Below are 24,655 nucleotides of genomic sequence, written 5' to 3' on the forward strand. Positions count from 1 at the left end.
GCTTGCAATAAACAAGAGAAGTATTCGAAATGTTTATCAAAAGGATGATTCAAGAGTCAGTAATCAAAAGCTAATTATTAATCAAATTATGATGCATTCATGTTAAAGAATTGAGCAATATTACTCTATGCCTGGTTCTCCCAGAATGAGATGCATATCGATAGTATGCAAATATCATCAAAGTGCTGTAAGTAAAACTGTCAAATTTTAAAAAAGCTGTATTCTCAGGCGATGGGCAGACACGGTTATTCCTGTGGGACCACCCAGCCGTCCTCCATATTTTAATTCTTTTCATTTCCTGCACACACGCTAGTTTCCAAAATGCTTGTCACGGGTTTCGGTTGAGATTATACCAGCTTAAAACATTTATTATCTCCTGGTTTCCGAGGATCAGAATTCCAGACACTGCTGGGTTCTGTTGAGGGTCTCACGAAACGGCACCCGAGTGCCAGGGTCCAGACATCATCTGAAACAGGGTTCTCGCCCAGGGTCACTGAGGCAGTGAGAACTGTTTTCTCTCAGCCATAGGACTTGTGGAAGTTGCTTGTTCAGTGCCATCAAATCTTTTTTTTTTTTTTTCAATAATCCTATTTCCAAGAGCAGTTTCAAATGGACAGAAAAACTGAGCAGATAATACAGAGTGTCCATATGAGCCTCTGCCCGTAGGGTCTACGCAGTCACGGGAACAACTTCCCTCTTGTTGACACACACCTTGGTCATCATTAATGAAACAATCCTGGCACTTACTATTTTTTTAAGATTTTTTTTTATGTATTTATGCACACAAGAACTGGGGTGTGTGCCAGAGGTGTGAGGGGTGAGAGAACTCACCAGAGACAGAGTGGGGAGTAGAACAGGCAGATGGACAGAAATGTACTGCTGAGGGGAGCAGCAGGAGACAGGAGAGGTCTGCTGCGCCATGTGGGTCACTCCCTGGGCGGGGATCGAACTGGTGCTGCAGTGGCTGGCGATAGCTTGATAGTGCAGAGACATTAGCCCTGTGCCACCAGGAAGCACCCCTCCATGGACTTTGTTATTAACTGACCCCACAGTTGAGATCACTGAGTTCTTACCTGTGGACCTTTTGCCGACGGCCCTCAGCACAGCCCGTCCTGTCCCCATGCCTGCGTGGGCTCTCCATGGCTGAGACGCTTCCCTTCTTTTCGACGACGGGGCTGTTTGGACAGGGCTGCTCAGGTTTTGTGTGGGAGTTGCCTGATGCTGTGTCACGAGTAGACCGGATTCTGTGTCGGGACAGGAAGACCACCAAGGTCAGCTACCGTTTTCACCCTGTCATATTAGAGGTTCGACCTATCAGCCTGGCCTGGGACCCTGCCAGCGACCTTGCTCACCTGGCTGAGGTAGCGTGCGCCAGGTGTGTCTCCTCTGTGAACCTCCTCGTTTTACCTTGTTTCCAGATCATGCTTTTTGGAAGGAAGTGACTAAGCCGGCCTCCGGGAGAAGGCTGAGTTCACACTATTGGGGCGCACTAACTGCCTGTGAGGAATTTGGCTACGCCAGGGACCTGTCTCCTGTTTACTGACTGATTTAGCTCACGGGGACTCACGGGGACTTGCTTTCTACTCTGCTGGGCCATCACCCCGCACTGTTCCGTTTTCTCCATGTATTTGTTCCATTGTAAGCTCCAGCCTGGGAGCGCTCACAGCTGGCCCCTGGGTCTTACCTGTTCAGGGTGAGGTTTGGGTGTTGACGGTTAGTTGACTTTTTCCTTCTTTTCCCTTCTTTTTTTGTTGTTATTTCTTCCTCGGCTAGCAGCACTGCAAGGTGCCCAGCCTAGCTCCTGTACTTCCTGCTCCAGGTCCTAGAACGCCTCGAGGCAGGTGTTAAAAGCACTATTGCTTTTAACATTCCACCGTTCCTTGCCTCTCTCCTGCCCCCACCTGGATGGGAGCTCCAGACCACGTCTGCCTTGCTCTCCCAGGTCTCTCCACTTCAGGCAGCATCTCTTCTCAAAAAGACCTGTTGGGCACCTGCATTGCCCAAGTGAACAGTGTGCAGCAGAAAAAGTTCTGTTCTGTTTCAATAGAGCAGCAAAGCTTCTTTCTAGAAAGTGCCCTGTCTAAGCCTCTGTGCCTGGCATGACCGCCCCCTCCTCCCGCTCACAACCACCCAGCTTGACCTCCTTGAGTTTCCAGATGTGCCTCGTAGGTCTGTCGGTTGGCTGGGTCGGCTGGCTCCCCCCAGCTGGCGAGTCGCAGAGCTGACGGGCAGCAGCCTGGCTTCCTGCGGGCCCCCTCCACTTTCAGCTACCCCCCTCCCACCATGCCACACACGCCCCCACACTAGCACGACTCCAGCTCTGGGCCACTAAGCAGGTGCCAGTCCCCGAACCTCACTCCATCCCCTTTCTGCTGCTCGCCCCGTCTCAAAGCACAAAGGGACATATGGAGGCGACGCCAGCCAGAATTGAGGGCACAGGTGGTAATAGGAAAGGGAAACCATTAAAAGGCCTCGTCCCGCCACCTGTGATCAGTGTCACCTTCTGTGCCTCCCGTCAGCCGGGGCTGAGGACGAGAATGCCCCCAAGAAACTCAGGCTATCGACTTTGAGTGATTGCAGTGATTTGCAAACCAGTGATGCCTAATGTCGCCTCCTCCCCCGGCTCACCGAGGGCAGCTCAGCTGTGCGGGGGCCCGCAATAGCCCCTTCTGATAGACAGGGACCTTGGTGAAGGTCCAGCGAGCCTGAAAACTTAAAAGCCTGAAAATGGAAAGTCCAAGGCAGGGGGGATCTTGTCTGGGGGGCTCTTTCCATCAGGCAGTAAAGTGAACTTAGGGACCCCTGCAGAGCAGAAGCTCATCCAGGTTGCCCTCAGCCTCTCCGCATTACTTCGAGCTCCAGCGCCACCTGGAGACCCTGCTGGGACGAGTCCCCTGGGCATCAGAGCTCTCCTGGAGCGCCTTAACCTTTCTCTCCGAATCCTAAGTAGCGAGTCACAAACTGCTTCAAACCCCAGAACACGCCTCGCCCCTTGGAGGGTGATATTTGAGTATTTGTTAGCATTTGATCATTATGTTCCAAAAAAGGCCGTGGGGAGGGGACCCGTGCTGGGAGGATGAGGTGAGGCAGGACCCTCCACTCACCGAGGCTAGGACGTGACCAGAAGCCCAGGCAGCAGGAGGCTGTGTTTCAGCTCTCTGTCGGAACAGACGGAGGAGGAGGCAGTGACACGCTCGCACCCAACAGGACCTGCCTCTGCGGTGCATCTGCACTTCAGGAGAGAATAGGGGGCAACGTTGGCCCATACACCCACATCTCACCAGGGAAAACGGCTCAGGGCACCCTATGACCGCCCCACCCCAACCTTTCAGAGCGAGAGGGCTTCGTCACTCCTGAGCAGGGGTGCTTTCTCGCTGACTGCCAGAGGGCGTGGCTAAGCCAGGGAGACCCCTGGGTGCCTCCAGCTGGGGCTTCTGCAGCCTGCTGGGCCCGTTTGCTGTGCATGGAGCCACGGTCGTCAGGTCTCAGTAGAGGAGCCTTCTCACACCCCCTGAAGGTGTTGAAGTGCCCAGCACCCTGGAGCGCCGACCATCCCCGCCCTTCCAGCCAACTGCATAATTTGTGGACCCTTTCTTCAACCTTAGCGAAGAATTCAAGATGGTGACGGCGGAGCACGAAGCGGGCCCACGCCACACAGGCTGCAGGCCGGTGGGGCCAGCTCCGCCTTGCCTCAGCTCACACTCAGGTTCCTGATCCGGGAGCCTCAGCCTTTGGCTGCAGAGCTGGTCCCGGAGATCCTGAGCTGTGAGGGTTTCCCCAACTCTGCCTGTAGCTCCCTTGTCCCTAACGCAGCACCCCGGCGTCTGCTGTGCTTAAACCACCTCTCGTCTTTAACGACCGAATAATCACCCAGAACATGTGCTCCCCTTTCTTGAGGCCCAGGCTGACTCCCCAGACATTGCCAGCACAGGGTGCTCATACCCCTGGGCAGGCCTCATTACACCCGCCTGCCAAGCCGGCAGGGTCTCAGAGGGTGAGGGTAAGTCAGAAGTTACTCGAGTCAGGGGTTTGGTGGAAGGCCTTTGTCTCACCGTGGGTATTTGCTTAAGACAGGGTGAGAATACTGATAATGTCCAGAGCTGGTGGAAACAGCAGGAGCAGACCGCTTTGGTACACATCATCTGGTTTTGATGCTCTCAATGGAAGAGTCGACGGGACTTTGGGGCAGTTCCTGCGATAAACAGTCCAACCACGGGCTTGGGCAGAACAGAGCCGGAAGTTCACAGGACGCCCGGGACCGGCAGGGTTCGGTAACTGTAGATGTGAGGTGTGGTTTCAGTTCCAGGCTAGGCGGAGGGTCATCAGGGGGCTCTGCTGGTCTGGCTTTGCGCCCACAGACATGCCCTGGCTGGGAGTCCGGACTCGGCCGCTGGCCCTGACACCGGAAGTGGCCCCTGCTAGGGGAGCAAGACCTTTCCTCTCCTGTGGCGGAAATATCAACAGTGCCCACAGGACTGGGCATCCCCCCCCATTCCCGAATGTGTCGGCAGGAGTGAGTGGGGGAGGGCAGGCAGCGAGGGGACAGGGCAGGGTAGCGGAAAGGCCGTGGCCCTGGCTCGGGTGGGTGGTGAGAAAGAACAGATTTCCCAACAGCCTTTTCCGTGGAAAAAGAAAGACCCAGGATGTGGTGGGGACTCAACGGTGCTTGATTGCCATGGAAACTTAGGTAATTTCTAAGGCAACTTCAAAAGCCTCCCTCCCTCTGGGTCTTCCAGAAGGTTCTTACAGAGGTGTGGCAGCTTCAGAGAAAGGGACTTGTCAAGCAAGTTGCTGGCCCTTGATATGAGGTATAAGTCAAAGAAAAACGCTGGTTCCTGAAGTAAATGGAGAGACCCTCTGTGGTGTTCTGAAGCTGCTTCCAGGAAACAATTAAGAGGGTGGAGCAGGTCTAAGTGAGAGGAATTTCCTGTCTCCTGTCCTGGGGCCGAGGACTGGAGAGAGGAGGTATCAGAAACAACCAGACCCGAGGAGGGGAGGCGAGGGCTTTGCCCTCAAGGGGCGTCTTGTTCCCCCTACACTGATGACTGAGGTGTGCCACAGGAGAGGGGCTGCAGGTGGGGGTGAAGTTCCCGGACAGGGCCCATGGGAAACTGGCCCCCTCGGACGCTGGGCCCTGAGGTGGTGGGCAGGCCTGGCCAGTAGGGCTGTGCACTCAGGAATTAGGGCTACAGCAACCTCTGGCTGCCTTGGAGAACTAGCCCAGATCAGAAAACTGGGGGGGTTGGGGGGGCAGGGCTGGGCAGCCCCCACAGATCTCAGGCAGGCACCCTGGCCCCTGACTGGGTGGTGCTTCCCTGTGGATGGGGAGCCTGGGACGCCTGAGCTGTAAAGGGGGACTGGACATGGCCTTGGAGACCAAGGGGGCGCTGGAGGGCAAAGTCGGGGAGACCTTACAGCACTAACTGGAGAGGATTTGTAAAGGGCCTAGGATGTAAGGGCGCTCTTCTCTAGTGGACATGCTTTTTCATCCTCACTGATCTTGAGCTTTGGGGACAGATGAAAAGTGACTTGCGTTTCATCCCGAGTATAAATCGCTGGAGGGTGAGGGTCTGCCTGGCTGTTGCACCTTTGGCACATTCTGGAAACCTCCCGATTTTCAAGTATGTTTTCCTGGCATCAGATGATGTCTTATGGGGTGCCTTTTGATTTGGGGTTCGGAGTGTACACTCCCCCATCTACAGAAGCCAGCAAAAGATCAAGGGTGTGGCCGAGGTATGGAAGAGGTGCACCCACAATCCAGCGGGGCACCCCGGACCCTTGCTGCTTGTTCTTGTTCGCTGTATCAAGCACCCAGTTGTTTAGAACCTGCTAAGGACTAGGTACTCGGAGGCTAAAATAAAACTCACCCCTGCCTTGCAGTGGCTCACAGCCGAGAGGAGAACCGGACTCCTAGACCAATTAGGGTGATAAATGAGCTGGTTTCCTTTTAATGAGTGACACTTTAAAATGCAAACTATTAAAACCCAGACAATTCTGGGTCTTTCCAACAGTAAAGATGAGGATAGCTTCAACCTTCCATTCTTCGGGAGGGGAGAGCACTAGTCACCCCAAAGGGTAGCAAGGGAGTCAATTATGATTTGGGGACACTTTGCAGCTGGCAGGGCTCTGAAGGGAGGGTCAGGCCTCGTTTGACCTTCAAACCCCATTAGGAGGCAAAGGAAGCTGCGAAGCCAAGGAGAGCTCGCGTTTCAGAGCTGCTCTGCTGAATGGAGGGTAGACGCTGTGCAAACATGATTTGCTTTCATCTTCCAGCAGCTCTGTAAGGCTGTCATTACCACCCTAATTTCGTAAATAATGAACTAGACCCAGAGAGCCATGAAACAGGCTTAGAGTCTTGCAATTAAGTAAATGGCAAAGCCTTAATCTAAGGTCTTCAGACTAATCCCCACTCTTTCCTCTGTGTTCCTGGGATTGCAGGAGACAAGTATGCCGAGCGAGGCCATCTGAGAAGCAGGGTAGCCAGCAAGGCAGGCCCAGCCCTACCGCAGACTTCCACTGCATCCATTAACACCCTGAGCTGGGGGGTCCCTTCCCCCCTTCCTGCCCCCCACCATGATTTGAAGGGGCAGGTAGGGGTTCATTAAGAGAAGACAAAAAAGATATGCGGGGTGGGTAGTGGAAAAGTCTGGGTGGTGGGGGAGTGGGTATCACCATCATCAAATATTAACAGCAGCAATAAGTCCAGATGCGATGAAGGTTAATCCTTGAGCCGGGTTTGGATCAAAGTTCTGGAACCTTAGGCCCACGTATGCCCTGTAGGGATCGGTGCATAGGATGAACCTGGAGCTTTCTCATCAACATGGCAGAAGTCTGTGCTGCACTGCCCATTTCTTCTACCCTCTCTCACCACCACTGGTCTGGATGCTTGTTTTTAAACGCACATTAATAAAAACCAGAAGCTGGGAAAGAAAAAATTCACCATCTGTGAAATATTACCTGCCTTCTAGGGAAGCCGCGAAAACGAAACCAGGCCTGTAAGACACCTGGTCTTTGCACGGCTAGTCCTTGCTTAGGGAGTTTTAAATACCTTCCCAAGGTCAGTCGGGCACCTTGCCAAGGATTCCAGCTCACATCTATCAGACTCGAAGCCAGGCTTTTCATTATCAAGGAGCACTGGCCCCCTGGCCCCCACATAATCATGAACTAGTGGACATATTTATGATCCTCAAGCAGCCCAAGATCCGGTGGCGAAAGACACGACCCCACGGAGTCACCACCTCATGGTCCACAAAGGGTGGCATTGGGGGGATGGGGCGGCAGGAAAGATGAAGCTGATCCCGTTCAAGGAACATTTCCTAGAGAATTAGGAAAGTGAGGCCTGTCGCCAAGAGTGACCCTTACTTCCGACTTCTGTGGCTCCCACCTCCCCTGCCGCTGGGGGGAGGGGGGGATCTGCTTTCCCGGGGACTGCTCCCTCCTGTCTGCCTCCCTGGTCACCCGCTCCAGACCCTCCTCTCGGTGACCCGACTGGCCTCTCCTCTTTCCGGAAGCTCCCGTCTTCCACCACCGCTCACTCAGGATTTCCCCCTTTCTCTGTGCCTTTTCTGATTTCTGTGGGTTTTGCACTACCTATAAATGTGGGTTCCCTGGGAACATGTCCCCTTGCCAGCAACACCGGCCTCCTGGGGTGACTGTCTCCGCACTGGCGAGCCCAGAGCCTGTGTAGGTAACTGTCTTTTTCTGCATTCCAGCCTCATGTTCTTTGTTCACTAGACATCTACACCCTTCTAGATCCTCAGAGGCCTTGAACGAGACACGTCCTTTATGTGTATTACGTGCGTGCTAAACACCTGCTCCCTGTAGGCACCTGCGCAGTCTTGGCTCCGCCCCCTCCCTGGTCCCCAGTGAGACGCGCTGCTTTTCTTGACTTCCTCAGCACATCAGGCTGTTTCCTGAGTCACTTCCGCTTCTCTGGTTTCACCTCCCCTTTCTACTCATCTTCAGCGGCTGCCAGTATTTCCCTTGCAGCTTCTTGGGGGCCCCTGTGTTCACTTCCCCTCCCGAGTGCCAACCTCTATGACAGTCATTTAGGAGTCGCTGGCCCTTGGTGGAAATCTCTGCCGTGCCCCTTCGTTGCCAGCCTGTGAGCCTCCGTTTATTCTTTGGTAAAACTGAGGCAGTCCCTGACCCTGGAGACTTCTGTGCAGCTGAAATGAGACAATACCAAGAAAGCACACCTAGCGGAGAATAAGTAATCCTCATCTCCACTCCGGCCACAAAACCCAGCTTTATAGCATGCTGTCTTTCTCAAGCACACTCATTCCCATGTCCTATCTCTGATGAAAAAACATTCTGAGCTCTACGGTATTTCTAGAATAAAGGCCAGCCTGGAGTTCACGCTAGCCGCCACCTTGCCTGCCTCCGGCTCACCACCTTGCCCTTCCCCGGCCCACTCGCTGTTGCCAGTCTCTGAGCCACCTTTTGCTGCCTGTGCTTTCCCTAAGACTCAGCTCACACTCAGCACCTCCAAGACCTCTTTGAAGTATCTTTGCATGAACCAAACTCCTCTGAACTCAGACACCACTTTGTGCTATTTCAGTGGCCCTTGGCCCATTGCGAGTGGCCTGGAGACCAGCAGCTGAGTTCCTTTCCCATCTGCCCCCTGGGACTGAGCCTCCCTGGGGGTTGAGGGCCTCTTCCCTGTTGGCTGCTCCAGTTGATATTTAAACATGTTAAACCTCAATATGATTTCTGGTAACTTCAACTGACTGGGCTCACTTCCTTTCGGCTAATGTACCATCAATTAAAGTTAACACCAGCTCCCCCCAACAGTTATTTCAAATATTTGGAAATAACAATTGTACTCTTTTTTTTTTTAAAGATTTATTTATTTGTGCATACAGAACTGGGGTACAGGACAGAGGTGCAGGGGCGGTGAGAGGATTCACCAGAGTGGGGAGCAGAACAGCGTCAAAGTACGCTGCTGAGGGAAGCAGCGGGGAGCAGCGGGGGGCCAGGAGAGGTCTGCGCGCCACGTGGGTCACCTCCGGGGCAGGCGGGGATCAAACTCATGCAGAAGTGGCCTTAGCTTCTTAGTGCTGTGCTTTAACCTGATGCACCACCAGGGAAGGCCCTATTGTACTTTTTAATTCTCTGCTTTCTAAACTAAATTCAACTCAAGAAACATCAGATGCCTACAATGGCTGAGGCATTGTATGTACCTAGGGAGATACATACAAATAGGCATGTGTCCTGTTCCCCTCCTGAAGGCCTTCCCAGGCAAGCAGTGGGGCAGAGACCCATCTCGGGACAGAGGGGGCTGTCGGTGCACAGAGAGAGCCCCTCTCTGTAGGGAGTCAGGGAAAACCTCCGCCTGGCGAGCTAATGGTGGAGGCTGAAAGGGGAATCAAGTCAACTTGCCCTGTTCTTATCATTGCCCCTCAAAGGACTTTTAATGCCCATCTATCAAATAAAACTGCTCCCAGATTTAGAGTTGGCCACTTTTCAGAAGCAGTATGCCAAGCCTTTATTTATTCATTCTAGTTTAGTATTTCGCATGTCATTAATACGTTTCCATTTTTATACTGCTCCATGTAACTAAACTCTATGAATGAAGCAAGAAAATCCCTCTCATCTGAAAAAAAATGCTTGAGCAGCCTTATGTAAAATGAAAATGTAAATCGAGAATGCTGTTTGACCGCCTAACTTTGACCCTGGATAGGAAGGAATGCCCCACTAACAAAATGTAGGGATCTCTTCCGAAAGGCTCACCTTCATTCCCGGGCTACAATTTATATAATAATTCGTTAAATATTCCCTGGCTCAGTTGTTAACATTTGCAGATAAGTTTTTTTTTATAATAGTTTATTTTTACATCATTTTGTACATTTTTTTCTAGATCTTTATATTTTTTTATTACAAAAGTTTATTATTGCATCATTTTGTACATTTTTTTTTTCATCTCAATTGTAATCCCCGGGGGTTTCCCATCACTGAGTCACCCGTGTGCCATCACCATAATCCCGTGCACTTCTTTCCCCACCCCCGTTTTTGATCCCATTCCCCACTCCACCCCCGCAAAATGTCTCTGGTATATGGTTGTTCATTATTTTTGTTATTTTCTCGCCTGGTCCATTATACTCCTGCTAGGAGTGAAACCATCCGGTATTTTTCTTTCTCTTTCTGGCTTATCTCACTAAGCATGATCTTTTCCAGCTCCATCCAAGTTGCTGCAAAAGACATGTGCTTCTTTTTTTTTTTTTGCTTGCTGAGTAAGATTCCACTGTATATATGTACCACATCTTTTTAATCCAGTCAGCAGATGAGTTTTTTTTTAAAGATTTATTTATTTGCGCATACAGAACTGGGGTAGAGGCCAGAGGTGCAGGGGTGATGAGAGGCTTCACCAGAGACAGAGTGGGGAGCAGAACAGGCTGACTGACAAAGCACACTGCTGAGGGGATCAATAGGCGGGTCAGGAGAGGTCTGCCGCGCCATGGGGGTCACCTCAGGGACAGAATCAAATTCATGCTGAAGTGGCTTTAGCTTCTCAGTGCTGTGCTTTAACCTGCTGCGCCACTAGGGAAAGCCCGGGAGATAGGTTTTATTGGAATCACATCTCCTGGAAGCCTCTGGGTCACAGCCCTTTATGGGCCCTGAGTTTGTATGGCCAAGGACAGCTGGACGGAGTTCCCACCTTACCTTGTCACTCCCACCTGAGCCCATAAAGTGGGAAATTTCTCTCTAGAAAAGTATGATTACACCTTTGAAGGCCCTTCTTCCCAAGGGAGAAAAGGTAGCTGATTTCTCCGGTTGGTGAGGTTGGAGAAGAGGTCCATTCATAGTGCCTAGCACCATTGTGGTCTGTCCCTGCCCACCCCTCCAGGTGGCCAACATCCCTGAGGTGCAGACTCAGGAGGTATCTATCAGAAGACCATCCAGGAGGCCCATTTTCCTTTTTTCTCTGGCCCACCAGTGTGAGTCAGCACTTCCAGATGAGTGTATGTACTCTACAGACCTCAGCCTTCCCTTAGGCAGATTATCTTAAAGTGGGGGGATGAATTGGTGAGCTTGTCGTGGCCAGAGGTCCAGTCAAAGCTGCCACGTCAGCCTCGTCAGTGGTGAAGTTGATATCTTCTCCCTGTCTTTCTTTTTCTGTGCCTCTTATTAGAGTTTGAATTTAGGAAATGAAGAGTAACTATCATTCCCCAAATCTCCGTGAGAAAAAAGGAGCAAAATGTATGTCTAGGAAGAGACCCTTTCCCAAACCAGTAGCATTGGAGGGAACACTGGCAGGGAGGGGGAACCCCTTTAAAAGGGGAGAGTCCCCACTACTTAGCCCCTTTGGGTCCTCATGTCCTCACCCACTTGGTCTTGTGTCTGGTCACCCGGGAAACTACAGGGTGTCTTGTGTTCTGACCTTGATTCATTTCCTTTCTTGACCTCCCCTTCCTGCCTTCAGGAAATCTCCTGTGCCTCTACAGGAAGTCATGCTTCCTCCTCTCACAGCAAGGGGTGAAGTTCCTTGTAGGTTGTGATAGGTTTTCCCAGTTTTCTGAAGAAGCCAGCAACACGATTAGATTCAGTGAACAGAGCCTTGTATCTGAGGGGCACCAGAACATCTGATGGGCCTCTTCTCCCAACCTCATCATGTAGTCCATAAATCTTATTTAAACCACAGTGCGTAGGGGCCGAGTGGGGAAGACAGCAGCTCCTCAGCTTATGGGCCTGTATTCCAAGTCATCCATAGGCAATAACTGTGATGAGATGCAGCGTACCAAATGGGAAGGACTTCAGTCCTGACTCTGGTACTCACTACCTGTGTGACCCTAGGAAGTTTACTTAACCTTACTTTAAAAAAAAAACTGGGGCACAGGCCAGAGGTGCAGGATTCACCAGAGACAGAGCGGGGAGCAGAACAGGCAGAGTGACAAGTACACTGCTGAGGGGAGCAGCGGATGGGTCAAGAGAGGTCTTCTGTGCCATGTGGGTCACCTCCTGGGCTGGAGATCGAACTCACACTGAAGCAGCTGTGACTGGCTTACAGTGCTGCGCTTTAACCCACTGTGCCGCCAGGGAGGGCCCTTAACCTTTCTATGCCTCATTTTTCTCATCCAGACCACCTAAGTGTGCTTTGAGGATTCAAAGGGCAAACATTTGTAAAGTTCTTGGAACAATGCCTGTCACGTTATAAATATTGCATTTCAGTGTCTGGTCCATAAAGCTAAATATGCATCCAGTGAAGCATTGGTGAGGGGTGCATGCAAAAATCACTTGGGTGCAGGTTTTCATCTCAAAAGAAGGCCTGGCCAAGCTGACACCAGTGCTTGGCATATGGAGAAAACCCAAACCAGGTGGCAGGCTCGCCTGATCTTCTGGCTACCACCCCAAGCCTCTTCCTCGGCTAATTAGCATAGCATTCATTGGCTTGGATCAGATAGGGCAGGCGCCAGAGATTTCTTTCAGGAGCCAATTTCTTCCAGATACTTAAACAGCTGGGTCCAAATCCTTCCACATTTAAAATCGAGGCAATTTGAGCTGAGCCTCATGTGCACATTGATGTCAAATAATGACACCTAATGGCTCATCCGCCAGCCCTTCTGTGCATGTCAGGAGGTGAGAAGCCAAATCTTCTCCCCAGGGTGGCTCATGTTTGACAAGATAAGTGAAAACCAGGCCTAGAGCAATTCAGAGAGACTGGCACCTTCTTACCCTAATGCCTGGAGTCAGGGGGTCACTAAGTGGGAAGGATCTCAGAGATCTGGTCTACCCCCTGGATATTTTGTGGTTAAGGGGAATCATGTGCCAGAGAAAAGAGTGATTTGACCACTTTATGGGCAGGGGTGGGGCCAGAATTCAGATTTTCTCATTCTTGGTGGAAGTCCCTTTCTGCCACGCCGCGTCCCGTCAGTTGCCCGTTCACCACCAGGTGCAGCCACAGTGGACCTGGGCAGCCCTCGCTGCCCCAGGACAGCCTTACCACTCCCAAGGCAAGAGCTAGAATGCAATGATAAATCTGATTGTACCAGGAGTCATGCTGGCCCCACAGGGGATCGGGCTTTCTCTGCAGAAGCCTCCTAGAAGAGAAATAACCAGAGCAGTCAGAAAGCTGTGAGCTCACAGCTGGTCTCAGGAGGTTTGGCGTTGCTGCCAGTGTTGTCCCCAGAAAGGAACCCAGGCCAGATGCCCTCTGCCCTAGGCTCTCCAAGTTTGTTCCATGGACCATTACATCCTCCCAGAAGAAGGAAAGAGGAGAAGCAGGGCAGGAAGATGGCATGCCTAGGTGGCGCTGCTCTTGGAGGGCACCAGTCAAGCTTGAGGGTGCTCCTTTCCGCACATCTGTGGTTCCACTCTCAGCTAGATGAAGAAGCCAGTTGGATCCCACTGTCATCGCTGAACCAAGGTCTAGATGGATGGGAAGCTGCAAAGATGCCCACTGAGCAAGATGGGATGCTGCACTCTTGATTCATTTGCTTTCCCACCCTGTATAGAAAGCGCACAGGTCACCACAGACCACCCTCCTCAGATCTTCCCCAACTTTTATTTCATGAAGCATGAAGTAGCCAAGGTCAGGTGGGCAGGAGTGCTGTGGGGCAGTGGTGGCTTTCCCTAGAGCCTGTTGTTATTAATGGGGTCAGTGGGAACGAGTATAGTGGATCGGGCTCATTTTCTGCCATCAGAGATAGAGTCTGAGGCTTCACAGTAAAGCAAAAGCAAGTATCTGCTCTGTTATTGATGCCTTTAGCAAGTCATCTCACTTAGAATTCCTATGTGAAATATGTATGTGCTCTGTGTGCGTGTGTGTGTATAGGTAGGTAGGTAAGTAGGTAGATGGATACATAGATACATAGATGCCCATATAAATAAATAAATATATATGCATATATAGCAACCTCAAGAGGTATAGAAGATACAAAAATTGTGACTTAACTTGAGCCAGGAAACTTGAACCCGAGTTTCTCATTGTGCTCACCAAATAGGTTTCCCAGGACGAGTGGTGGCTGGGTTTTAACAAAAGAAGGAAGAAGGGAACATGTACTGTGTGGGATAAAAGTTAACAGAGGCTAGCTCTCACACCTGTCAGGTAGGTGTTTAACAGATGAGGATGGGATAACTCAGATGAGGGTGGGAGGCCGATCTTCCTGCTAGGGGAATCAGGCTCAGAACTTACAGAAGTTCCCCAGCTCATGTCCTATTTCAATTTCCCACACTTCTCTTATTCTTTGGTGCCCATTTCTATTGAACCACAGGCCTTACAAACTTCTCCACAAACCAACTCACCTCATCACACACACACCCCGGAGACTGTCACCTCTGGGGGCCCAAAGTGTGCCAAGTAGGGTGTGATTTGTCAGTGTGTTCTGAGATCTTCCAAATTCAGTAGTTTCAGTACCAACAAAGTCCAGAGAAGCAGAGTCCTGCTGGTCACTCTGCTCTCTGGAGCGCGGTTACTTCCACAGTGTAGCATTGACCAGGGACAGGGTGTGGGGCGCCGGGAGGGCCTGATGGAGGTAGAAACAGCAACCAATTCTTTTGCATCCTCCAGAATAATTTTTCCTCACTCTCACTTAAAGCTTTCCATTTCTAATATTATACCTTACTTATAAGGCAATTTTAACTTCCCTAAGCCTTCGCATATGTATTAGTATCACTTCTCAAAATAATCCTGCAGAGAGGGTATTATTCCCTCTATTTCTGTAAAAATAAAAATGCTTCCCCAAACCCACTGAAACACAAGATGGGGCGTGGCCACAGGGGGGGTGTCCTCCCACAGATGTGCACAGACCTCAGCAATCACAGCGCAGTTGGGGAGGGAGGGAGGGGAGGATGGGAGGAGCAGACGTGGTGTCTATTGCACTCCCTTATAGCTGTCAAAATCTCCATCGCCTAGAAATCCCCTTTCTTCCAGTCATCTGGATTTACTGCTCAGTGCAGTGTAGGGTATAAGTTCCAGTCTATTGGAACACAATCCAAAACGGGGGAATAGTGAGAGTCACTATAATTAATTCTCAGGATGCCTGTTCCAGACCAGAAAACTTTTAGGAACCAGAAAAATGTGTGGATGATCTTGTGTTGGGTATACCAAGCACAGCCTCCCTGGGAGCCTGGGGTCTTGGCTTGAACCCTGATGGATGACCACGGGAGTGTATAAGGACTCTGTAGCCCGGATGGCATCACAGAGACTCTGGAACTCTGACCCTGGGAAATCCCATCACCGCAAAGCACTTGGACCACCCACCAGGGCTCTTCCACTCCCCGAGCCCTTTTCTCCCCAGCTGGTAAAGCCTTCAGTGCAGTGGCCTCGCGATCACACCTAAACCTGTACCCAAGAGCAATAAGTGGGGTGAGCCTGGACACACTGCTGAGGGAGATTTGGTGGAGAAATGCCACAGACACGACACCTGGCTCTTTGCAACCGGTATAGTGAAGGTGGCCGGGAGCTGGAACGGGTCTCGGCAAGCACCGTCATGTCATGCTGACAGCCAGCGATTCTCGATTCTGTCTGCGTGGAGCTGGCTAGGGCTGCCGTGTAATCACCCAGACTGGACGGCGTGCCCGGAGAAGCTTACTTTCTTGAGGTTCTGGAGACTGCCGCCAAGCAGCAAGGCATCGCTGGGTTGTTTCCTGAGGCCTTTCTCTTCGGCTTGCAGACAGCGGCCTTCTTTCTCCCTCTTCCTCCTCCCTCTTCCGTGGTCTTCGCTTTGCGCTTCCACTGCTAGTGTCTCTTTTATGTCCTCACCTCCTCTTCTTATCAGGCACTAGACAGATGGGAGTAGGGCCCAGCCTCATGGCCCGACTCCAGCAGCCTTAGCTCTTAAGGCCTTGCCTCCAAGACAGCACTGGGAAGAGACCTCCAGCACGCGTGCAGACACCCCTGCCCCTGCGGCCTGTTTCCAGATTTGGTGGCCGCCTATGGAGGTGTAGAAAGCCTGTCTGGGGGCTCTGTGACAGGAACCTGGGCGCATGCTCCCTGCCAGCCTGCACAGTGGGCCAGTGTCGGTGTGGCCACTACTGCAGCAGTCAGCCCTGCAACAGACAGCCTGGTGGTGTCTCAGAGCCAGCCTCAGCCTCGGAAACACAAATGCCGCCTGCCTCAGAGCTGGGCTGGCCTTCATGCCAGGCCTCTCCCCAGGCCCTGGGCGGAGTCTGCAGGGGGCTGCATGATTGCTGTCCTACTGGAGGGCCACATCCCCTGCAGGGTGTTAGCCTCTGGAGCCCGTCACCAGCCCCTGCTCATCCCACAGCAGGCCTGAGGCACCTTGGATGTAAAACCCTGGGGGACCTGCCCATTGGCTGCCACTGATGCAGTGGTGTAAAGTCAACAGTAATTTATATTCCACGCAGGTCTGAGCAAAGCTATAAAGTGCTCTGAGAGCTAAATGCTACTGAGGCATTTAATCTAAGCAAAGGAAGGCTTTAGTAGACACCAGCCTCCTCGGCTGCACACGGCGCACTGGAGGAGAAGGGATCCTTTCTGTTTGCTGATTTGCTTCTTTGCAGTTTTCTAGACCCAAGAGGGGCCGGGGAGGAGGAGCCGAGGGGGGACCTGGGCCACGGCTTCTCGGGCAGCCTGACACGCACGTCCATAAGGACCCTTCTGCAGTGACAGCTTCGTGGCAACTGTCAGGCCGGGGTCAGAGCAAAGGCCTGGTGTTCCCAGGGCAGCAAGGGGACAGGTGAGCGTAGGCAGGCATCTTTGCCCACGCCCAAGAGCAGCAAATGCCATGCAGATGGCTCTCAGGCCCTAGAAAGCAGCAGCAGTTCAGCTCCAGTGAAGTTTTGGGCACATGAAAAATAGATATTTGGGTGGATGCCCGTGCGCTCAGTATGTAACTGCCCTGGATTCCTGAGAACCTTCTTGAGAGCCGCGGTTTCCTAGGTGATGGCTTCTTGAATCAGGAAGAGCATTTCCGCAGCCGAGTCTGATGCTGCTTCTTCACGGGGTCCCTTGCTGCGGCCTGGCCTCGCGGCTTCTCTGACCATCTCTGAGAGAGGAGACACGGGGCCTTCCGCAGGCCTTCCCGTGCACGCTCCGATGGCAGTAGCCACCGTGTCGGCCCACACGGCTGCCCTGCTGTGCAGCAGGCTGAGCACGAGCTCAACACCAGCCTTAGCACCAGCTAACAAATCGCTCGCAATTAACCTTTAAGGTGGTGCTGGAATAGAGCCTTTATTAGGTGGCAGATTAAGTGTTCTCTGGTGACATTTCAGGGTTGCAAAAGAATTAGCATCCCCCAAACAATGCCATCCCAGCCCGACTCTCTGCTTCCGCTGGGTTCAGGCGTCTGTTTTCTCGCACACAGAAGCAGGACTGAGTTTGTGCTGTTAGGGAGCACCTGATGACGCCAGAGCAGCAGCCGGCTGGTGAGGGGGCCCAGGTGAGCTGGCCAGGGAGCCCCACTTACCCACGACTTACCAGTTTTAGGGCTGAAGGTCCCATGTTCCAGACACTCCCCCGTCCTCGCCAACGCCCGGGCAGACAGGAATGTTGGTCGCCCTACCCGAAGGAAGTGAACACAACTCAGGAACTGAAAGGAATTTGGGCTTACTGGGGAGAGGCTGCAAATCTGTGTGTGGCCAGAAACACACACTCGCTGCTTTGTGATATCACAGAACACCCCATAGCCCTGTGACTCAGTCACATCAGAGGAGAAAGGTTGCCGAAAAGCGTGTGGGATGTGGGGTGAGAGGAGAGCCCCAAGTCTGACAAGACAAGGAGGATGAGATAAAGGAGGGTAAAGAGACATCCAGAGAGCCTGGACCCAGAGGCAGCTTGGAAACCAACGGAAGATAGCGCCAAGCAGGAGGACACTGTCAAACAGCCAAGAAACAAAAATTGGGGGGAAACTGGAGCCTCAGATTTGGCAACCGAGGCAGCATTAATTAGCGATGGCACAAGCACGCAGACAGCAGACAGGACGATGTATTTGGGGCTGGAACCACCGGCCGTCTGGCATGGAAACTGTTCCCTCCCTCACGCTCCCTCCAGCCTCAGCTGTGTCCTGAGCAGAGGGGGCATTGTGCTTCCCGTGGGGACAGACACCACAGCCCTCCCCTGCAGACGGGAGCAGAGGACCTTGGTTGAAGCTGATCTGTGGTGCGAGTCCAGAAAGGGCTTCAGGTGGGGACGGTCACACGGAGGCACGTGTGGATCTGGAACAAGCGAAGGCTTGCTGTTACGTTTCCGTGGTCCATCCCACCGTGGCCAAACCTGCCCACTCACAGATACGGACCCCAGAGCTCCAGGGGCTGGGGGGCGCTGACCGCTCAATGCTGGCCCATCTGATTAGCACAGGCTCCCCGGTTACAGCTACTTGGGGTGGTGCCACCTCATCCAATTTGACTCTCGGGGCGCCGGGTCCATCTGAGCGGGAGTCCAGTACAGAGAGGGGTCATTAGATTTCGTTTCTCATTCAACCAGCTGCAGCTGACCGGATGGGGCTGGTGGCCAGAGAGCAGGGCTGAGTAGGCGTCTGAGGATCTTCGGCCAGCAGGAGCGAGGGTGGGGACTGATTAGCTCTCTCTGCCCAGGTCCTGGACTCTAACCATGGAGCAGTCTGTGGCTTTGTGGTCCAGAGTTCTCATAGCGACACATCTTCGGGCCCCCTTCAAATGGATAGGGCCAGGTTGCTTCAGAAACATGGAAGTCATTGGAGTTGGTAATTCCAATGAAGTTTCACATAGACACAGATTAGAGCAGGACTGTTCCAGCCAAGGAGAGGTTAGAAGGCTTGTCTGCTTGCTCGGCCCTTCCCAGAGGCAGCTCCCAAGACAGCTCCCACGAGGGCAGCTTGAAGTCCCTGGGGAGACACTACTGTGGAAGAGGGCGGCAAGGATGCGTGTGAACTGACATGAGAGCAAGCTCAGAGAGCAGCAAGCGCAAAGGCTTTGGGGCGTGTTCTAGCTTCCCTAGCTCGGGATGCGCAATGCCTTGTCCTGGGCTACAGTCTGGGGGGGTGGGGGGAGCGTGGGGCCAGGGTGAGAAAGGAGGTGAGATAGGCAGGCAGAGTCATGCCAGGTCAGGCCGTATGGGCCAGGTCAGGAGTCCGGATGTGATTTGAAGTGTGACAGGAAGCTGCTGGAGGTTTTAAACTGGGGGGAGCATTACAATGGGATTAAGTATTTAAAGCTGCATTGTGATGTGGGGGCAGTTGCAGAAGTAGGGTGTGTGATCTGCAGTGGTCTGGGTAGGCTCGGCGGGAGCTCGACTGGGACGGGATAGGGGTGTTTCTGAGCTAGAAGGGACAGGCGTGGGGCACTGGCACGTTCCGCATCTTGACAGAGTAGGAGGGGGTGCTGGGATGGCAGGCGGGCTGTCTGCAGACCCGGCAGGGCGGTCCTTCTTGCTCAGGGCCTGCAGGTCCTTTTATCCTTTGAGGTCTCATCCCTCCAGCCCTCCCTGGCCCAGTGAGACGAGCCCGTCAGAGAGGGGATTCTTATGTACTGCTAGATACTATTTGTTTCCTACAGTCTACCAGACCTAGGAGAGACCTTCTAGTCACCCACCCCAGCTCTGATTGACAGGTGAGGGGTCCAAGTTCAGGGCTGGCCCCACAGGCAGGTCTGCTAGTCCCCAGTCTGTTGCTATTTCTACTTCATCTGCAACTTTTCATTTCTGTGTCTCCTATCCCGCACTAGATTACAAGCTTTCCCCCTCCATCTTTCTATCTTAGGTTTAATGAAAATTTCCAAAGAGCAGGGATCACATCTGATTCTCCTTTTATCTCCCTAGCATCTAGCATAATGCTTGGAACAAACACAGACGTTCAACAAATATTTGCTAACTAGCTGCTCTGCTGGTCACGGGGCCCACTGCCCTGGAGTGACCCCTCCTGCTGCCCCGCGGCGTCCACCTGCCTCCCCACGCCAGACCCGGCATGGCTAGGAGCCGGCAGGCTGCGGGCTGCTCACCGGGCCAGGATCACACCTGCTGCATCCTGCGGCAGGATCTGCATCTGCCTGTGCAGACACCTCTGAGCAGGGCCTCGCTCAGAAGGGAAGGGGCTGGGGGCAGAGTTCTTCTCATTTAATTGTTACACTCTGAATACAATTAGTCTGAAAGTCTGATTGGAATTAGGCCTAAACCCCAAGGCAAGAGGGAATTATTAAGATGTGGCGATGCGTTATGATTTTGCCTTTCTGGGAACCTCACTACCAATGAGCGCTTAGGAGAAATAAAGTGACAGACTTTAAACACTTAGACCCAGCAGCCACGGTCTGCTACTGTGGAGGAGATTCGGTAGGTGCAAAGGATGAGTGTAGTTTGGGTGGGGGCAGGAGGCAGTGACTCTGGGTGCTGGAATATCTATGGCCACCCCCAAGTTGAGATATCTTCTCTAACAGAGGCATTTCAATTCTGTCATTGTGCCCTAGGGCACCCCAGCAAATTAGTGGTGGGTGAGGGGTTTTGCAAGCCTCACTGGCCATGAGCTGTCAACCCATAGGTCTGAGAGCTGTGTCCACCGACCTTGGGTCCTCGGCCTCCCCCTCCCCAGCTCCCTCACTCCCCAGACTCAGTCACATTGTCAAGTGAAGTCATTTCAGTGGTCAGAACACGCTGCTGAGTGACCACAGCCGCGCGTCACCTTCCCACCCACTCGCTGAGAACCTACCGGCTGCCTTCAGATTCCCATTTCCTTGGAATAGAAAATAGAAAAGAGTAGCATGGCCTGGTGGCGCGGCAGGTTGAGGCACAGCTCGATGAAGCTGTCCGCAGCCACTGCAGCTCAAGTTCGATCCCTGACCCTGGAGCTGACCCAAGGGCGCAGCAGACCTCTCCTGTCTCACCTGCTGCTCCCCTTAGCAGTGGATTTCAGTCGATCCGCCTGTTCTGCTCCCCACTTTGTCTCTGAATCCTCTCACCTCCAGCTTCTCTGGCTGCACCCCAGTTCTTGTATGCATAAATAAATAAATCTTTTTTTTTTAAAGAAAATAGTAGCGTGTGTGGGACCTCACAGAACCTTTTCTAACAAATTGCACACGTGGCTTTAAAAAATCATACATTGTACAAAAGTGAAGGATGATGTCATGAACAATAATAAAGTTTTTCCTAAGAAGTGAAAAAAAAAAAAAAAGACCATCTTAAATGAGGCTGGAAAGCTTTTTCCCTTCTACGCAAATCTTGACAAGAATTAGAAAGAACAGAAATCTTAAACGTCCCAAAGACAAGAACTGACAGGAAGTTAAAGGGGGGCACCCTGCCGTGAACGCCACGAACGTCACATGACAAATGTGATCGGCGAGTTGGGCCACTGCCAGTTGGTGATTAGGCCCACAGAGCCTCATCTTCCCACCTTGGTACCCTGGCCGTCTCCTGCACGTCCTGGGCACCCTGTTTGCAGGAAACACCACTGGAATGCTCGCCACTCCGCTCCACAACTGGGGAAGGTCGGACTTCCTCGCTGGGTGCGTCTGCCAGAATGAATCCCCGGACTTGCTCAGCCTTTGACCAGAAGAAACATCCTCCTTTTCTAAAGTGCGCTATGTGGACACCGTTCGTAGGGAGCCCCTGGGAGAACTCCGTCTCTTCGAGCGCCTCCATCTGTAAGCTCTAGGTGACTCAGGTCACAGTCCTAGCTCAGGACTTTCTCACAGCTCCCGTGGCTCCAAGTGCTTGAGCATCTCAGGACAGAAATGTTTGAAGTCAGCAGACAGGCTCGCATGCGCGCACACACACACACACACTCACACTCATCACACTTCCAGATCAAAACAGAACCACCCAAGCAGGCTAGCTTTAATTTGTTAGAATTTATGTGATTTAAAACCAGTATGAAAACGAAGCTCCCTTGAGCTCCCGCACCCCCAGGCAGGCACTGCTTCTCCCCCTCTCCCAGGCTGCCCCTTCTCCTGGCCCACCTCTGCTTCCCCCGCCTGGATCTGCCTCCAGTTCCACCGAGGACCTCAGGTTGCAGGGCGGGGGGAGGCATTGAGGACCCCCAAACCTGCCTGCTCCAAACACATTCTGCCACTGCCACATCAAGACAAAACATATAGACCTTTAATGGAAAGGAACTTTTTTTTTAAATTTATTTACTTATGCATACAGAACTGGGGTGCAGGCCAGAGTGGCAGGGCCAGTGAGAGGATTCACCAGAGACAGAGCGGGGAGCAGAACAGGCAGATGGACGAAGCACACTGCTGAGGGAGCAGCGGGCGGGTCAGGAGAGGTCTGCCGCGTCAGGTGGGTCACCTCCAGGGCAGGCGGGGATCGAACTTGCACTGAAGCGGCTACGGCCAGCCTGCAGTGCTGGCCCTCACCCGTTGCACCACCAGAGAGGGCCCCATCATTGCTTTTAAAGAAAGAAAAAGGAGCCAAAGTCTCTCTGCCTCTCTCCACCCTCCACCAAACTCCAGTGAGCTACTCGGTTAGTATTTCCGCACCGGAGGCACTGCCTGGGTCTGGGAGACTGGGGGATTACCGAGGGGCGCCCCACCCCTCCAGCTGCCTCCTGCCCCGGTGTTTCCTGGTTGTGAGTCTGTTAGGGCTGCTCTTACCTTGTCAGTTTTTCTGCACAAGAGAAGTGAAAGTGTAATAATCTTCACCTCTCCCGCCCCCACCTTTCTTCCTTGTGCTCCAGGAACCTTCTGCATCATCTCACTGTGCACCTGTGTGGCTGGGATCAACTTCGAGCTGTCGCGTTACCCACGCTACCTGTACGGGCTCCCGGACGACATCAGCCATGGCTACGGATGGTCCATGTTCTGTGCGTGGGGGGGCCTGGGCCTCACGCTCATCTCGGGCTTCTTCTGTACCTTGGCCCCCTCTGTCCAACCTGTCCCGAGGACCAACTGCCCTAAATCCAGACCCGAGAATGGGACAGTGTGCTAAAAAACAAACCCACTCCTATATATATATATAAATATATATATAATATACATATATAAAACCGAACTCAATCAAGATGATGCCAGTGCCGAGGGAGAGTTGACTGGCCCAGGCACCCGCATCTCGTCCGACTCTGTGTTGCCTCATCGCCGAGATGGGGACACGTTCCCATCCTGTGGCTCTTCCATCACTTAACTCGTGGCTCCATGATTTCTTGAAGACAGAGTGAAGGTCACCGCCTGCCATGGCGCCCCGTCCCGTCCCTCTGGAGGACAGGGTGGGGGCTGGGCAGGGACAGGGCCCGTGGTCTGAAGCCGAGTCTGCAGGAGAGACCAGCACCCCCACCCACCCCCACCGGGAAGCGAAGCCCTCAGTGCCCAGAATGTAACCACCTCCTGAGGCCGTTTGCAGAAACTGCTGCTCCTGGCCCGAGGTCCTTCCTGGCCAGACCACAGAGGTGGGAGAGGAAGCAGACGGAGAAGAAGCAGACGGAGAAGGAAGCTCTCTCTAACTGCCAACTCGTCGACACAGCCTCAGAGGTGGGATGGGGGGCACGCTGAGAGGCAGAGCCCCGTCGCGAGGGACAGGGCACGCTCAGAAGTCCAGTCTCACCTTCCAGCTGCCTTACACCCAGTACAACAGGAGGCCGCCCTGCCCCCCACCTGCACCCCGGCAGGCGGGAGCCGTGGAGTGATGTGTGAGTGTGGGTGTGAGTGACGACTTCCGGTGATTTCCTTTTCTTTTTTTTTTTTTTTGCCTTTTCACCTTTTAAATAGAAACACTGCGTGTCCACTGTTGTCTCTGTCATCGGTGTGAGTTTCACGGCCCCGGATGGAGGCCAGGAGACCTGGGGGAGCAGTGAGGGGCAGGCCCCGAGGGGCTGCTACTTCTGCAACTGGCGTGCGTGCGTGTGCGGGGTGTTCTCGGAGTGGGGGGATCTGTCGCCGGGGGTGCGGTTTTCTGTTATTTGCAGCACAGCTGAAATTCCCGGCGGGCAGAACCCGCCGGCTTCGCGCCATGGCGGAACTGGACGCCGCAGGAGGGCACCCCGACGTGACGTGCGGAAGGTGAGACTCAGCTGGGCACATCCCGCCGCCAGAGAAGGGGGCCACGGCTGAGGAGGGAGAAGGCAAGTGACTCGGTTGCTGTCCTGCGCCTACCAGTCAAGACCTTTCCCTCCCTGTCGTGGAAGCTGTCCTTTGCCACTGGACATCGGCCCCCTTTCCTGGGGGCCACCTGTACAGATGGAAGAAAACGGGTCCCCTGCAGAGCGCCCTGCCGGGTCCCGTGGGCTCACGCGTGTATGATACCGTGTAAATTCCCGAGGACGTCACTCCACCCCCTGCTCCCCGCAAGGCCGTGAATCCCAGAATAGCCGACTTGGTGGCTGGCACCCAGAGGTGGCAGAAGTGTGGCCCAGTTTCTCAGGCTCCTGGAGCAAGCCGGCCCGCGGGCCTCGGCGCGCTGCGAGGCCAGCCCGAGCGCAAGGCTGTAGTGCAGGAGCCGGCAGGCGTGGGCAGGGGGGCCGGAGGTCACCGGTCTCCACCACCTCCCTGCCCTGCCGGGTCCAGCAGCTGGGGGCGGGGGAGGGGAGGGGGCGGGGCGGGGAGAATCCCCAGCCATGCTGCTGTGGGTCGGCCACGGGGCTGGGAATTCAGTTGCTTCATAGATAAACAGGTTGGGGCTCTGGCCACCCAGCAGCCGTCCTCCCCACTCCCCGCCCCCCTTCTCTGTTCCATTCACCCGCCTCTGGCCCGGCTTCCCACCAGCCTCCGCCCTCTCACCTGCGAAGCACTCCCTTCCCTTCCCTTCCATCAGCGGTTACAGTTTGCCTGTCTCCTCCTCTGCTCTCTCTGACCCTGTGTG

General features: G+C 53.4%; 1 protein-coding gene across 1 annotated transcript in view; it reads left to right on the forward strand.

Moving 5' to 3' along the window:
• The window catches only part of TMEM178B (transmembrane protein 178B), a 310,923-nt gene extending 286,566 nt beyond the window's left edge, over positions 1-24,357 (forward strand). Inside the window, exon 4 of the mRNA XM_004677091.2 lies at positions 22,542-24,357. Within this exon, the coding sequence (XP_004677148.1) occupies positions 22,542-22,792 (251 nt within the window). The 3' untranslated portion in view covers positions 22,793-24,357. The remainder of the gene's footprint in view (positions 1-22,541) is intronic.
• Positions 24,358-24,655: the final 298 nt, after the last annotated feature.

This window comes from Condylura cristata, unplaced genomic scaffold (genome assembly GCF_000260355.1).
Source record: "Condylura cristata isolate star-nosed mole 26May11 unplaced genomic scaffold, ConCri1.0 scaffold00005, whole genome shotgun sequence".
In the NCBI taxonomy this organism is placed as follows: Eukaryota; Metazoa; Chordata; class Mammalia; order Eulipotyphla; family Talpidae; genus Condylura; species Condylura cristata.